At 44.3% G+C, this 13,505-nt stretch overlaps 1 protein-coding gene across 1 annotated transcript in view; it reads right to left on the reverse strand.

Moving 5' to 3' along the window:
• Nucleotides 1-11,348: 11,348 nt before the first annotated feature.
• The window catches only part of srp68 (signal recognition particle 68), a 52,066-nt gene continuing 49,909 nt past the window's right edge, over nucleotides 11,349-13,505 (reverse strand). The window contains exon 16 of the mRNA XM_048554841.2: nucleotides 11,349-13,219. Coding sequence (XP_048410798.2) covers nucleotides 12,992-13,219 — 228 coding nt within the window. The 3' untranslated portion in view covers nucleotides 11,349-12,991. The remainder of the gene's footprint in view (nucleotides 13,220-13,505) is intronic.

Here is a 13,505-nt window from a genome sequence, read left to right on the forward strand (position 1 = left end):
GGCCTTGACAAGGTGGGTGTAGAATGGATGTTTCCTCTAGTGGGTCAGCCCAGAAGTAGGGGGGTTCTGTTTTAAAATTAGGAGCTATGCTTTCAGCTTAGAGCTGAGGAGAAATTGTGCAACTTTTAGAACTCTTTGCCTCAGAAGGTGATGGAGGTGGGTCATTAAGTGTTTGTAGGTGGAGATGTATAGATTCTTGTTTGAAGGGAATCAAAGGTTATCAGGAGAGGGTTGGAATGTGAAATTCAACACACACACAGACCAGACACAATCTTATTGAGAACAGAGCAGTTTCGAGGCACCAAATTGTTTACTTCTGCTCCTATTTCAAATGTTCACATAAGCACCTTGGACATGAGTGTTCATTCATTAGGAACTTTGCATCTGAGAAGGCACGGCAAGGGCTGGGAATTGTTGGGCAAGTCCTGAAAGAGAACAAAGGGATAAGCTTTCAGTTTGCATCTCCCACGCAAACACAATCTCTTTCCAGACACACTTTTTTTTGCCCCAGCAATCTCAGTTCAGATTTCCAGCATTGTTCAGGACAGTAGCTACTGGGAAGCAGGAAAGGAGATATATCTGGGAGTCTCTCTGCAGTGACTGCGAAAACCGTCTGGTTGTAACATTGTTCATTTGATATTTGTACTGCATTTGTACTTTCTATTAATCTGTCACCTAGAGATCGGTTAGAAACTTCACTGCATCGATAATACATTGACAGGTGAGGAATGAAAATCTGTCACAATTGTGCACATTGAAAGACAGACTCCCAGACTTGCATTCATAAAGCACCTGTCACAGCCTCAGATGTTCCAAAATGCATTACAGTTTCATTGCTGCAATATAGGAAATGTGACCGCACATAGCAAACTTCCAAAGAAATAATGGACAGGAAATCTTTTAAGTGGCTGCTCAGAGAGAACCTGGGCAGCATGGTGGCTTAGTGGTTAGCACTGCTGTCCCTTAGCATTAGAGACCTGGGTTCAATTCTAGCCTTGGGTGACTGTCTGTGTGGAATTTGCACATTCTCCCCGCGTCTTCCTCCCACAGTCCAAAGATGTGCAGGGTAGGTAGATTGGCCATGGGAAATACAGGGATAGAGGGGTTGGTCCTGGGGGGGGATGCTCTTTGGAGGATTAGTGTGGACCAGATGGGCTGAAGGTCTGCTTCCACGCTGTGGGGTCTTGTACTTCCAGCTGAGAGAACCCCTGTGCCCCTCTGGCAGTGCAGTACTCTTTCAGAACTGCATTGAAGCATCAGCCTGTACTTTGTGCCGGATTCTCTGAGCCTTGTCTTGAACTTCAGACGAGAGGGCCGTATACTGAGAGCTCTCACATGTGGAGATATACAGAGGCGTATGTTAACGGTGCATATGTGAACCCTTCAGGTTTCTGTAACAAGAAGTTTGCAACATTCCTCGCAGCATTCCTCAGTTTAAAAAGCCAAAGTGGGTGTGGTTCCAGAACTGCTCAGGTAATATATGATATCGCACCCCATAATGGGAAGAAAGCCACAGCGCCCATCCCTGAAGTTTTGCAATTTCACAAACAGCTCCAACAAGTATCACTAACACTGCCAATTAACCATTACATCCTCACAACGAACCCGCTACAACAGGAACAGGTCATGAAACCAAACACCAGGGTGAGGCTATTCCCAGGGACAGTCGAGAACAAAACTAATTATTTAACATCATTCACAATCTCAAGACAGCCCAAGGCACCCAAATTAAGGTTGTCTTTAAAAAAATTGTCATGTGGGAAATACAGCAGATCCATTCTTTGCACAGCAAGATTCCACTAACAGCAATGACATAATGACCACAGAGTAACTTTCAGTGATAACTCAGTGTGGAAAACTGCAATAGTGAGAATTGTCGATGCTGGAGTTAGAGATAGTACAGTGTAGAACTGGAGGAACACAGCAGGCCAGGCAGCATTAGAGGAACAGAAGGCCCCCGACCCAAAACATCAGCTTTCCTGCTCCTCCGATGCTGTTGGCCTGCTGCGTTCCTCCAGTTCTACACTGTACTATCTCTAACTCCAGCATCGACAATTCTCACTATTGCAGTTTTCAGTGAGGTTAGTTTAGAGATGTGGATCAAAATGGGCCTGAACCCCACCCCTAGAGCCCTCCTGGGCTATTCTTTGATTTGCACTGTGAAATCTTTACATTCAGCTGACAGAGGGTCCTATTCATCAGGATAAACAATTCTGCCTTTGTCAGTGGAAGTTTAACTCAGAGAAGACCATAGTCATCATCTTCCTGCACTCTGTGGTCTTGGTAAAACAGGCTGAAATCTTCATTCTTCAAGCCTTACTGAATCTCATGAAAGATTGACATAAAGTGGCTCTGACTACCAACGGGTACAGATTACTGCAGCAGATTACTGAAATCACTTTATGTCTTATCCATGATTTTACTCAAGAGAACCAGAAATGATTTAGATAAATACAGAGTTTAACAGTAGAACAGAGGGAGCTTTACTTTCAGGTTAAAGGGGGAGAAGCAGCTTTACTCTGTGTCTAATCCAGCGTTGAACCAGCCTGGGAGAGTTTGATAGGGACAGTGTAGAGTGTGCTTTACTCTGTATCAAACCCCATGCTGTCCCTTTCCTGGGAGTGTTTGATGGGGGACAGTGTAGGGGAAGCCTTACTGAGTCTAACTTTGTGCTGTCTCTATCCTGGCAGTGTTTGATAGGGACAGTGTAGAGGGAGCTTTCACTGTATCTAATCCTGTGCTGTCCCTATCCTGGCAGTGTTTAATGGAGACATCTGTGTAAACATTCCTGCCTCAGAATGATACTGGGTAAACAGTACATACAGGGAATGGAGGGACATGGACCACATGCAGGCAGTTGGGATTAGTTTAGAATGGCACCATGATCGGCACAGACATGGTGGGCCGAAGGGCCTATTCCTGTGCTGTACTGGGCTCTACTACAGAGCTCACAGAGCACCTTTAGCCCAAGTGGTTTATGAAGTACATGAGCCCTGTCCTGCCCCTCTTTTATCAAACTCCATTAGCACGTCCCCTGTTCCTTTCTCTCCCGTCTATTTGTTGTGGGTTTATAGTAGATACTGCTGTGGCCTTTACAGTCTTACGACTCTCTGGTGAAAACTTTCCGCCTGCAATCCCTCCAGCCACTGCCCTAGTTCACAACTTCAATTCCGGTCTCGCCTGCAGCCACATCATTGGCTTGGGATTTACAATGACCATAGAGTTGTTCTGTAACCCAGGATGGGGATAGCCAACAAGGGCCATTCTGTCACGGCCAACTCCGAGGCAAAGGCTGAGAAATTGAAATTTACAACTGACTGTGCACCAGTGTCTGGAAACCTCCGAAAAAACCCACCTCGAGGCCTCTGACTCTGTTAAGTTTCACAGCCATACAGGAAGTTTTAAAGGATTTAAGAAGCTGCTCTACCTGCACAACCATTAAAATATAGGCCCAACTCACGACTGAAACCTGATCCCTGACACCACCTCAGACATGACACCGATCCACCCCCACAAACACCTTTCAAACCGCAGGCACAAAGCTGCCCACCTGACATAACCCTGAACCAACGCAAAATCCCCCCTCTCTGTACCCAATCACCCACCTACCAGCTCATTCTGAGACCACATCGGTCCTACTTCATTTCCCGGCCTGACTCTGCCACAACAGGCCCCATCCCCCTCCTCAACAGACCACCCCGTCCTCCGACGCACTTAACACCCTGCACACCCCTCCAGCCTACCCCAAGCATTCACCCACTTCCCTGCACCTCACTGGAGTTCATCATTTCGAGCCACCCCAATGTTCTGCTCACTGTGATCAGTACGTGAAAGGCTGTGGCAGCCTCTGCTGTGCATGGACCTAGGAGGCCTGTGCAGGCTGTAAGAAAATCAGTGGGAACACTGAACAATAACAAATGCAGAATCGGCCAAATCACTGTACAGGCCTTTTTAAAATTTTCATTCATGTCATCTGGGCATCACTAGTTGGACAAGTGTTTATTCCTAATTGCCCTGGAGAAAGTGGAGGTGAACTACCTTCTTGAACTGTCGCAGCCCTCCTGTTGTGGGTTGACCCAAAATGTCATTAGGGAAGGAATTCCAGAATTTTAACCCCGCGACAGTGAAGGAAAGGTGATATATTTCCCAGTCAGGATAGTGAGTGGCTTGGAGGGGAACTTGGAGGTGATGGTGTTCCCATGTATCTGCTGCTTTTGTCCTTCCAGGTGGAAGTGGTTGTGGGTTTCGAAGGTGCTGTCAGAGGATCTTTGGTGAATTTCCGTAGTGCATCTCGTAGATGGTAGACACTGCTGCTACTGAGCGTCGGTGGTGAAGGGAGGGAACGTTTGCGGATGTGGTGTCAATCAAGTGGCTGCTTTGTCCTGGATGGTGTCAAGCTTCTAGAGTGTTGTTGGGGCTGCACTCGTGCAGGCAGGTGGGGAGTATTCCATCACACTCCTGACTTGTGCCTTGTAGATGGGGGACAGGCTTTGGAGAGTCAGGGAGTGAGTTACTCACTGCAGGATTCCTAGTTTCTGACCTGCTCTTGTAGACACTATGTTTACATGGTGAGTCTGGTTGAGTTTCTGGTCAATAATAACCCCCAGGATGTTGATAGTGGGGGGCTTCAGTGAGCTAACCCTATTAAATGTCAAAAAACGATGATTAGATTGCATTTTGTCAAAGATAGTCATCGCCTGGCATTTACGTGGTGCGTATGTTATGTGCTAATTGTCAGCATAAGCCTAGATTTTGTCCAAATCTTGTTGCATTTGAATGCGGACTGCTTTAATATCCAGTCGTGAATGAACATTGTGCAGATATTGATAGGGATCAGCACTTCTGACCTTATGATGGAGAGAAGATCATTGATGAAGCAACTGAAGATGGTTGAGCAATGGACACTATCCTGAGGAAATCCTGCGGAGATATCCTGGAGCCTGGATGACTGACCTGCAACAACCACGATCATCTTCCTATGTATCAGGTATGACTCCAACCAACCGGAGAGTTTGTTCCCTGAAGCCCATTGATTCCAGTTTAGCCAGGGCTTCCTAATGCCACACTCTGTCAAAAAAGGAGCTTTAATGTCAAGGGCTACGACTTTTGTCCATGTTTGAAGGGTCTAAGCCCAAAATGTCAGCTTTCCTGCTCCTCTGATGCTGCTTGGCCTGCTGTGTTCATCCAGCTCCACACCTTGTTATCTCAGATTCTCCAGCATCTGCAGTTCCTACTATCCCTGGCAAGCCACTGTTTACAGGCTTGTGGGAACAGGCCAATAAATGTGACATCCATATCCCACAAACAAATAAAAAAAAGTCTAATTGAAACACCATCCTGCTTCCTATTTACAAATACCGTTCCTTCACTGTTGCTAGGTCAGTATCCTAGACTATACCACATAGCCTCATTTTGGGAGCTTGAAAGGCGCAGCTATTGGAGAGAAAAGCCCCACTACCATCTTCCCAGACCAAGTAAACATGGCTAATAATTCAAGGCATACCACATCCACATTACAGAGAGAATGAAGTACAAGAATCAAGTCAGAAAGGTCCCAAAGAAAATAAAACAAGGGAGAGTTTATTGTGAGCATATCCACATTGAAGGTTACTCAGATAGGGCGAAAAACACCTTCAAATTTAAGGAAGAAAAGACAGCAAATAGAGGGATTGGAAGTGACTGGTACCAACCAGCAGCATGGAACCAGGCTGGGCTGAAGGCAGGAACACCAATCGAACTGCCAGAGTACACAAACAAATTAATTCCATCACCTGGTCTATCTGACTCCTCTGTTTCCATTTCTGGGGATAGACTGGCCACTAATATTGACTATAAATCCATTGATTCCCATAGCTACCTGGACTAGACATCCTCACATCCTGCTTCCTGTAAAGACTCCATCCCATTCTCCTAGTTCCTGTGTCTCTGTCACAGAAGTTCCAATGAGGCCAACTTCAACAAAGGAACATCCGAAATGTCCAACTTCCTCCTCAACTGATGATTCCCCAGTACTGTAGAAGGCAGGGCCCTCGACCGGGCGCGACCCACTTCCGCACTTCCTCCCTCACCCCATCTCTTCACTCCTGCAACAGCTGTTGCACTCGCCACACTGCGTTTAGCCATATATCCTGCAAAGGACTGAGTCCACTCTTAATTTCATATTGCGATTATCTTTATTGGTTATAACACAATAACAATTATGCTACAAGCTAACAATATGATAAATCTAACAACTAATACTCTGAATATAAAAGTCAGTATCTTGTACTTTAACTTAACGTGGAATGATCAAACATCACCACACTAGACCTTGGCCTTGATCCACATGGCGATGGTCATCTGGTCTTCCCCTCCCAGTGGTTGGTCTTGAATGGGTCTTGGGTGCTGTTGTGGTGACTCTTATTCTTGGAAGCTTCTGAATCCCTTAGGGATGATCTTTGATTCCCACCAAAGGATCCATCAGGAATCGATTACCCTGACTGATCAAATTCAATCATTTTAGGGCCTGAACTCTCCCATGTCCCAACCCCTTACCCCATACACAAGGCCTTGTTATCACACAGCTTGCCCTTACACACGACCTATTGCTAGCCACTAACAGTCCCCATTAACAACTTTCCACCCTCCCCGTCAGATCGTTATCCATCCCTTCGTCTGTTCTTCTCTCTCTTTGGGCTCTATCCTATTTTTAATCCTCACCCCCACCCCCATCATAACTTTTGCATATAAACTGACATTTTCTTAGCTACCATCAGTTCAGAGGAAGGGTCACCTGAGCCAAAACATTAACTCTGATTTCTCTCCACAGATGCTGCCAGACCTGCTGAGCTTTTCTAGCAAATTGTTTTTGAATAAATTAGTTCACAAGCTTTCGAGAGCTTCTAGTAAATGTGAAATAGCCATTTCAAGCTGACGACTAGAACAATGCCAGTATTTTCCGAGAAGATATCTATTGCACAGGGATGAGAACTAAAATTTACCCATCACCTCCAGCAGTAACATCACAAAGCATACTATTATCCCAATTCCCATTACTATCCCATACCAAAAACTACTTAACATATTGAGATATCTCAAGACACTTCACAGGAGCATTTTTGTAAAACAAGGAGTGAAACTGAGCCATTTGGGAGATGTTAGGTGAGATGACCAAAAAACCTTGGTCAAAGAAGTATCATTTAAGAAGTGTCTTAAAGTAGGAAAGCAAGGTAGAGACAGAAGGATATAGGGAGGGAACAACAGAGTGCAGGCCTGAGGCAAGTGAAGGTGTGACTACCAATTGTACAGCAGGTACATCATTGGGAATGGCAAGGCTATCAGAAGTAGAGGAGTTCAGTCAACTCAGAGGATTGTGGGGCTGGAGGAAATTACAGAGAAAGGGAAGGGCACGACTGTGAAGAGATTTGAAACGCAGCTGGAAAACTTAAGCATCATAGTTATTGGTTGACTGAGAGACAACATAAGTCAGTGAGCATGAGAGGTGGTGGCAGGGAAGAAGTGACAGGTGAATGAGACTTGCTCCTAGATACGACGTGGACAGCTCAGTTTCTGCATGGCTTCAAGTGATCCGAGGGTAGAAAGAGACACAAGTCGTGGCTGTACTAGAATCGTGGAGTCTAGAAGAAACAAAGGTATGTTGAAAGTTTCAAGTAAGCTGAACTTGCACCATATTATGGAGAGACAGCAGTGAAGCTAAAGGAACAACAAGAAACCAGAGTTGCTGTGGATTTTAAAACGTGCATTGCTTACACCGATTACAGAAATTGAGAAGCATAACGGCAAATAGTCAGTCATGAGCTGCTGAAGAAACTCAGGCAAACTCATACCCCCAGTGATAATGGGAACGGCAGATGCTGGAAAATCCAAGATAACAAAGTGTGGAGCTGGATGAACACAGCAGGCCAAGCAGCATCTCAGGAGCACAAAAGCTGACGTTTCGGGCCTAGACCCTTCAGAGCTCTCTGATGAAGGGTCTGGGCCTGAACGTCAGCTTTTGTGCTCCTGAGATGCTGCTTGGCCTGCTGTATTCATCCAGCTCCACACTTTGTTATCTTGGAAACTCATATCCCCATTTTCTTTAGGCATTTTAAACTTTCAATTTCATTTATCATCGTAATTTGCAACTGGCATGACATAAAATCAAAATGGTCTTTGCTAAAGGGGTCACATTAATCAAAACATTTTGTCTCCACAATGGAAGTGTAAAAGTCTCTATTAAAAATATTTTAAAAACTTCCATTATATGGTGCCTTTCATGCCTGAGAACATTTCAAAGTACTTTACAGCCAATTAAATATTTCAGATTCTACATTCATGTTGTTGTGAGAATGTAAAAATGGAAAGCACTGCAGTCTTCTTAAACAGAGCAGCATGATCATGACCACAGGCCCAGCTGGCTCTGTTGGCTAATTGGCTGCTCATGTTGCAGAGTGATCTCACCAAGAGTTCAATTCCTGCACCAGCTGAGGTAACGAGGAGTGTCCTCAACCTCCTCCTCTTGCCTGAAGTGTAGTGATCTTCAGGTTAAACTCACCAACAATAATTTCTCTCTCTAATGAGAAAGTAGCTCTATGATTCAGTAAGACTATGGCAATTTTCCCTTTTTACTTGGTAGAGCAACAAACATCATCAAAACAACAGGGAAATACCACTCCTCTGTTTGTCCCGGGATCTCTCGCGTTCGTTGGAGAGGCAGGACTGTCGATTTTGTATTTAATCTGACCAATGGAATAGATACGACCAAAATCAAGGGTTTATGGAGGTTACAGAGCAGCAGCCGAGTTGACATATAAATTACCCAGAGATCTTCAGCACAGGGAAAGGCCACCTAACTATTCTAACCCCATTTTCCAGCACTTGGCTGTAGCAATGACTTTGCAAGTGCACTTCTCAATGCCTATGAAATATTGAATAGTGCAGGTTACTGCTGGGTCAGACAGCTGTCTAAGTTTCTTTCTCCATTTGAATCAATGCCCATGTGGTCACTACCTTTGTCTATCTGCCTCCTTTTTAAAATGCTGTTGCTTTGATCTTTTTCTCCCCCCACCCCCGCCAATGTTCGAAAACAATAGAACACCTTATAAAACAGTAATTACTGCTCCTAGGATTCGAGGAAATCAGCTCCAACACTGAAAATACCTCCAAAAAGCGGCTCCTACAGCCACAATTTTTCTCGCCCTCCATCTTGATTACCCAGAATCCTTTAGTACAGGAAAATGGTTCAGGGGGTTATGGGCCAAATAGGACTAGATCAGATTGGGATATCTGGTAGGTGCAGACAAGTTTTACCGAAGGGTCTATGTCTGTGCTGTGAGACCCTACATTCCACCCCCCTCAGTCTCCACTGTTGTAAGGAGAATAACCTCAGTCTGTCCAATCTCTGTTCATAACCAATAGTCGCCAGCCGAGGCCCATTCTAGTACATCAGGGGCTTGAGACGAGAGATGTGAAAAACATGTGCTTAACCATCTATGTTTGTTCTTACTCAAATCCAGCTGAATGGTAGAACAGGCTCTTACTGACAATCTACTAAAAGCCACAGAATGATGGCCAGCAACGGAGGGCAATTTACTGTATGACCACACTTATTTCTGCAATCTGACAGAATATAAAAAAAACCCAAAACGTACAGATAATTGGCAATAATTACAAGCTTATGGCTGCAGAATTAAACAGAGGCCATGTTTGGCTTCTCAGGCAGATACCAGAGATGCTATGACATACCCAGGACAAGCAATGGGTTCTGGCTGATAATTATCCTTCAAACAAAATCATAAAAAACTAATTATACGGTCATAATCCCATTGCTGTTTGTACTGTCTGCAAATTGGCCACAGCTTCTTGTGTTATAAAAGTGCCTGCACTTCAGAAGTGTTTAACTGTAAAACACAGATAGCTGCTAGTCATCAAAGATGCTACAGAAATAAGTTTTCTTCAAACTCACTGTCAATAACAGATTACCATCTGCAGGAGGAAACTAACTACCACACCTCTTGCTTTTATTTTGGTGTGGCTTCCCAGGCCATTTCAAAGCATTAATCACCTTGCAATGTGTCTGGAGTCACTGTGAGAGACATTAAACAGTGCCTACAACTCAAATGTAGTTGACTGGCCAGCAAGCTGATATTTGATGATAGCTGACTTGATTGTGCTCTCACCTTCCGCACAACCTTGCCTCCACTGCCCCCCTCACAGAATTTTAGAGTCTAACTAATCTGAGGAAATACCTCTCCATCTCCATCTTAAATCTTATTTTTAAATGGTCACCCCTTGTTCTAGGCTCCCTCCTAAGAGGTATGACCCTCAGCTTCCACATAGTTAGGAACTCTCAGGATCATGCATTTAAGCTAGACTGCATGAAAGGTATCATACAAAGGCAACTGTTAATAAAAGTTGGAGGCATTGAAAAAGGAGGAAGAAATGAAGTCACTCACTAGTTGAAATAGTTGGGATTTGGTTTTGAGGAGCCTGGTAATATTCTTACCAGGTGCCAATCTTGGCAATGCATTTAACTAGATCCACTAGTTTGTCCAGACAACTATTACTTTTGCTAGACAAGCAAATAAATCTTGTACACGCAGAATATGGGCAGGTTCTTATGGCATCGTCTTCTTTGTAGAAACAACCTGCACTTCCCATGGCATTAGCTGATTTACAGTACAATGATTGCTGCTGTATTGTTTGCTATTCATGCACAGATCAAGGTGCGACAAAGAGCAAAGGGGGGGAAAAAATCACTAGTCAGTCTGGGGTGGCATGGAGGTTAGTGCTATTGCCTGAGAGCCCCAGGGACTTGGGTTCAATTCCATCGTCTGGCGACTGTCTGCGTGGAGTTTGTACATTGTCCCCACACCTGCATGGGTCGTGTCCAGATGCTCTGGTTTCCTCCAAAGACATGCAGGTTAGGTGGATTGGTCACGGGAAGAGCAGGGTTACAGGGCAGGATGGGTCTGGATGGAATGCTCTTCAGATGGTGGGTGTGGACTCAACGGGCCAAAGAGCCCCCTACCACACTGTAGGAACTCTGTGATTTTGGACGATATTAGTTGAGGTAGGAATTGCATAGGGATGGGATCTTGAACGTGCCCTTTAATCACCAGGGCAGACAGAGTGGATCATGTTAACACCCAATCCACAAGTATACCACCTGCAGCAATCTGAAGCATCAACCTAAATGGAGTGGTCTTAAGTCCACAATATTTCCACTCAGAGGTAAGAATGGCATCAAAACTGAAACCATATCTAGTTCGCCAACTGCCCAGCATACATCTATTTGTTTTGGATGAAGTTGTTGACCCTGTTACCATGCAATAATTGAAGGGTTAGTTCAATCAATTGAAAATGTTCACTGGTGTTTTGTCTTTATTTCAGGATCTTTGAAGCAAAAAATAAAGTTCCTATTTTCTACTTTAATTCATTTATAAGAAGTGTGTGTTCAAGACGAGGCACAGTATAACGGAAACGGCTCAATGTTCATCAATTTCAAATCTTGGAAGATTTTAATTCCAGTTCATTCAGACACAATATGGGATTCTTCTCAACAGGTTAAAACTTATTTTTAAATCTTTTCCTGTGGAATGATTCCAGGTTGCACTCATTTTAACACAGACTCAACAAACTCATTTGTTTGAGTTATTTGCCAAGATCTTCAGCTTTGGAGTCAGTGGTATTAACTAATTTGATGAGAAGTTGCTGACAGCAGACGCACACAGCAGACTGAACTGATTGCAGCATCAGGCTCATTCATGTGCTGTCTACAGACAGGCAGCAGCAATCGTGAACTGTTTAAAGCACTGGGAAGCTGGTATCGCAGGAATCCTTAATTCTTCACTTTCGCAAATGTCTGTCTATATGCAGCAGCAATAAGGAGAAAGGAGACAGGCACTTGTGGGATTGGCAGGTTCCGTGTGGCTGTGTGTCACGTTAGCTGGCTGTAGCAGATACAACATATTGCTTTGGGAATCCCAGCAACCGCTTTGTATTGCATGCCCTGTTTGAGAACATGTCAGAGGGCTGGCTTTTGCACAGACTGGAAGAGAATTTGGGTTGGAGGCAGGTTGGTGTCTATCCAACCGAGGTCTTCAAACATAACAGGTTGCCAAATCTGACATCAGTTTACCAGACTCAAAACCAGGGACGCAATGGCAGGCTAGATAAATAACTGTGTGAAACAAAGCTCAACCACCACGGCCCACATGAAAGATCCAGACCCTCAACAATAAGAGTTTCTCAAAACCTAATGGTTATAAAACTGCAACATAACGAAGCATATGGTAGGAAGTAAATGTTGTGCTATGCACACATACTATTGGCAGTCTGTTACATTACTGCAAGGCACTCCTCCTTCTGGGGAGAGAACATGCAATATATTAAACAGTTACCCCAAGTGAACTTCATCTGGGTATTTTGCAACTTAATCACCTTCATTGCCACATGTAATACAAAAGGGGAGGTTACACCAATTTATAACATATTCTAAATTTTTTGTTGGTCCTGATCAACAGCCAGGATGAGGAGAAAGAGAAGCAATATATTAGAGGCCCTGCTGTTTCCTAGGACTCTCATTATTGAGGGGGGTACCATTGAAATGGTAGAGCATTTAACTTGGGATTGCCTGCAAGGAAAAACAAAATGTAAAGACGAGTCTTAATTTTATTGTTTCAGGACACTATACATTACTGATTTGCTTTCTTCAATTGCCACAACAAGAAAAAGAGATTGAGGCCATAATAGGTACTTTCATAAGTAGGTCAATGGGTAGGACCGGTCACTCAGCATTGATGGGCTTGAATGGTTTGCAAAACCCAGGAGGATATAAGGAAGGATCTTGTGAGGCTGCATTATTGTTCAGTTCAGTTTGCTGTGCGTCACGAGGTATCTCCACAGTTTCTGATTACATCTGAAGTATTACACTCCATTCAGAAATACTGAGTATTCAGAGCAGGACATGGGCTGGTAAATGGTACAAAATTGTTTTAATCCTTTCCAAACTTCAGCCGCGGAAGCCAAAGAAACCTTTGATGTAGCCAGTGAGGCCTCCTCGTCCTTTCTGCTCCACTTTGTCCTCCAAGGCAGGAAATGTCGCATGGTTGAGAGCCAGGTCAAAAAACAGAGGCTTACAGGGGATTGGCTGGAATTCCGGTGGAAAACGCACCAGATTGGCATGTTTAGTGACCAGAGAGGGATCGATGCGAAACACGTCCAAACATTCACTGAGGGGCTGTGAGAGAAGCAAAATCAAGTTACATCCAGAGCTCTAGCATGCAAAGATACAGTTTAAACAGTAATCACCGGAGGGACCATTATCACAACGTGAACTGGTGAGATCAACTATCCTGGTAAGTGATCTGGGTTACGTACCAGACTTTAGAATGTCACTTCAGTGCTTTCTAAAACCACACACTTCATGTCCGAAAATTTCTACAATTTTTAATCCCACTCTCGAACGATGGCAATTCATTAAGTTACAGTTCCACGATGCACGTTAGTGGAACTGCATGCAAAGA

This window comes from Stegostoma tigrinum, chromosome 22, assembly GCF_030684315.1.
Source record: "Stegostoma tigrinum isolate sSteTig4 chromosome 22, sSteTig4.hap1, whole genome shotgun sequence".
Classification (NCBI taxonomy): Eukaryota; Metazoa; Chordata; class Chondrichthyes; order Orectolobiformes; family Stegostomatidae; genus Stegostoma; species Stegostoma tigrinum.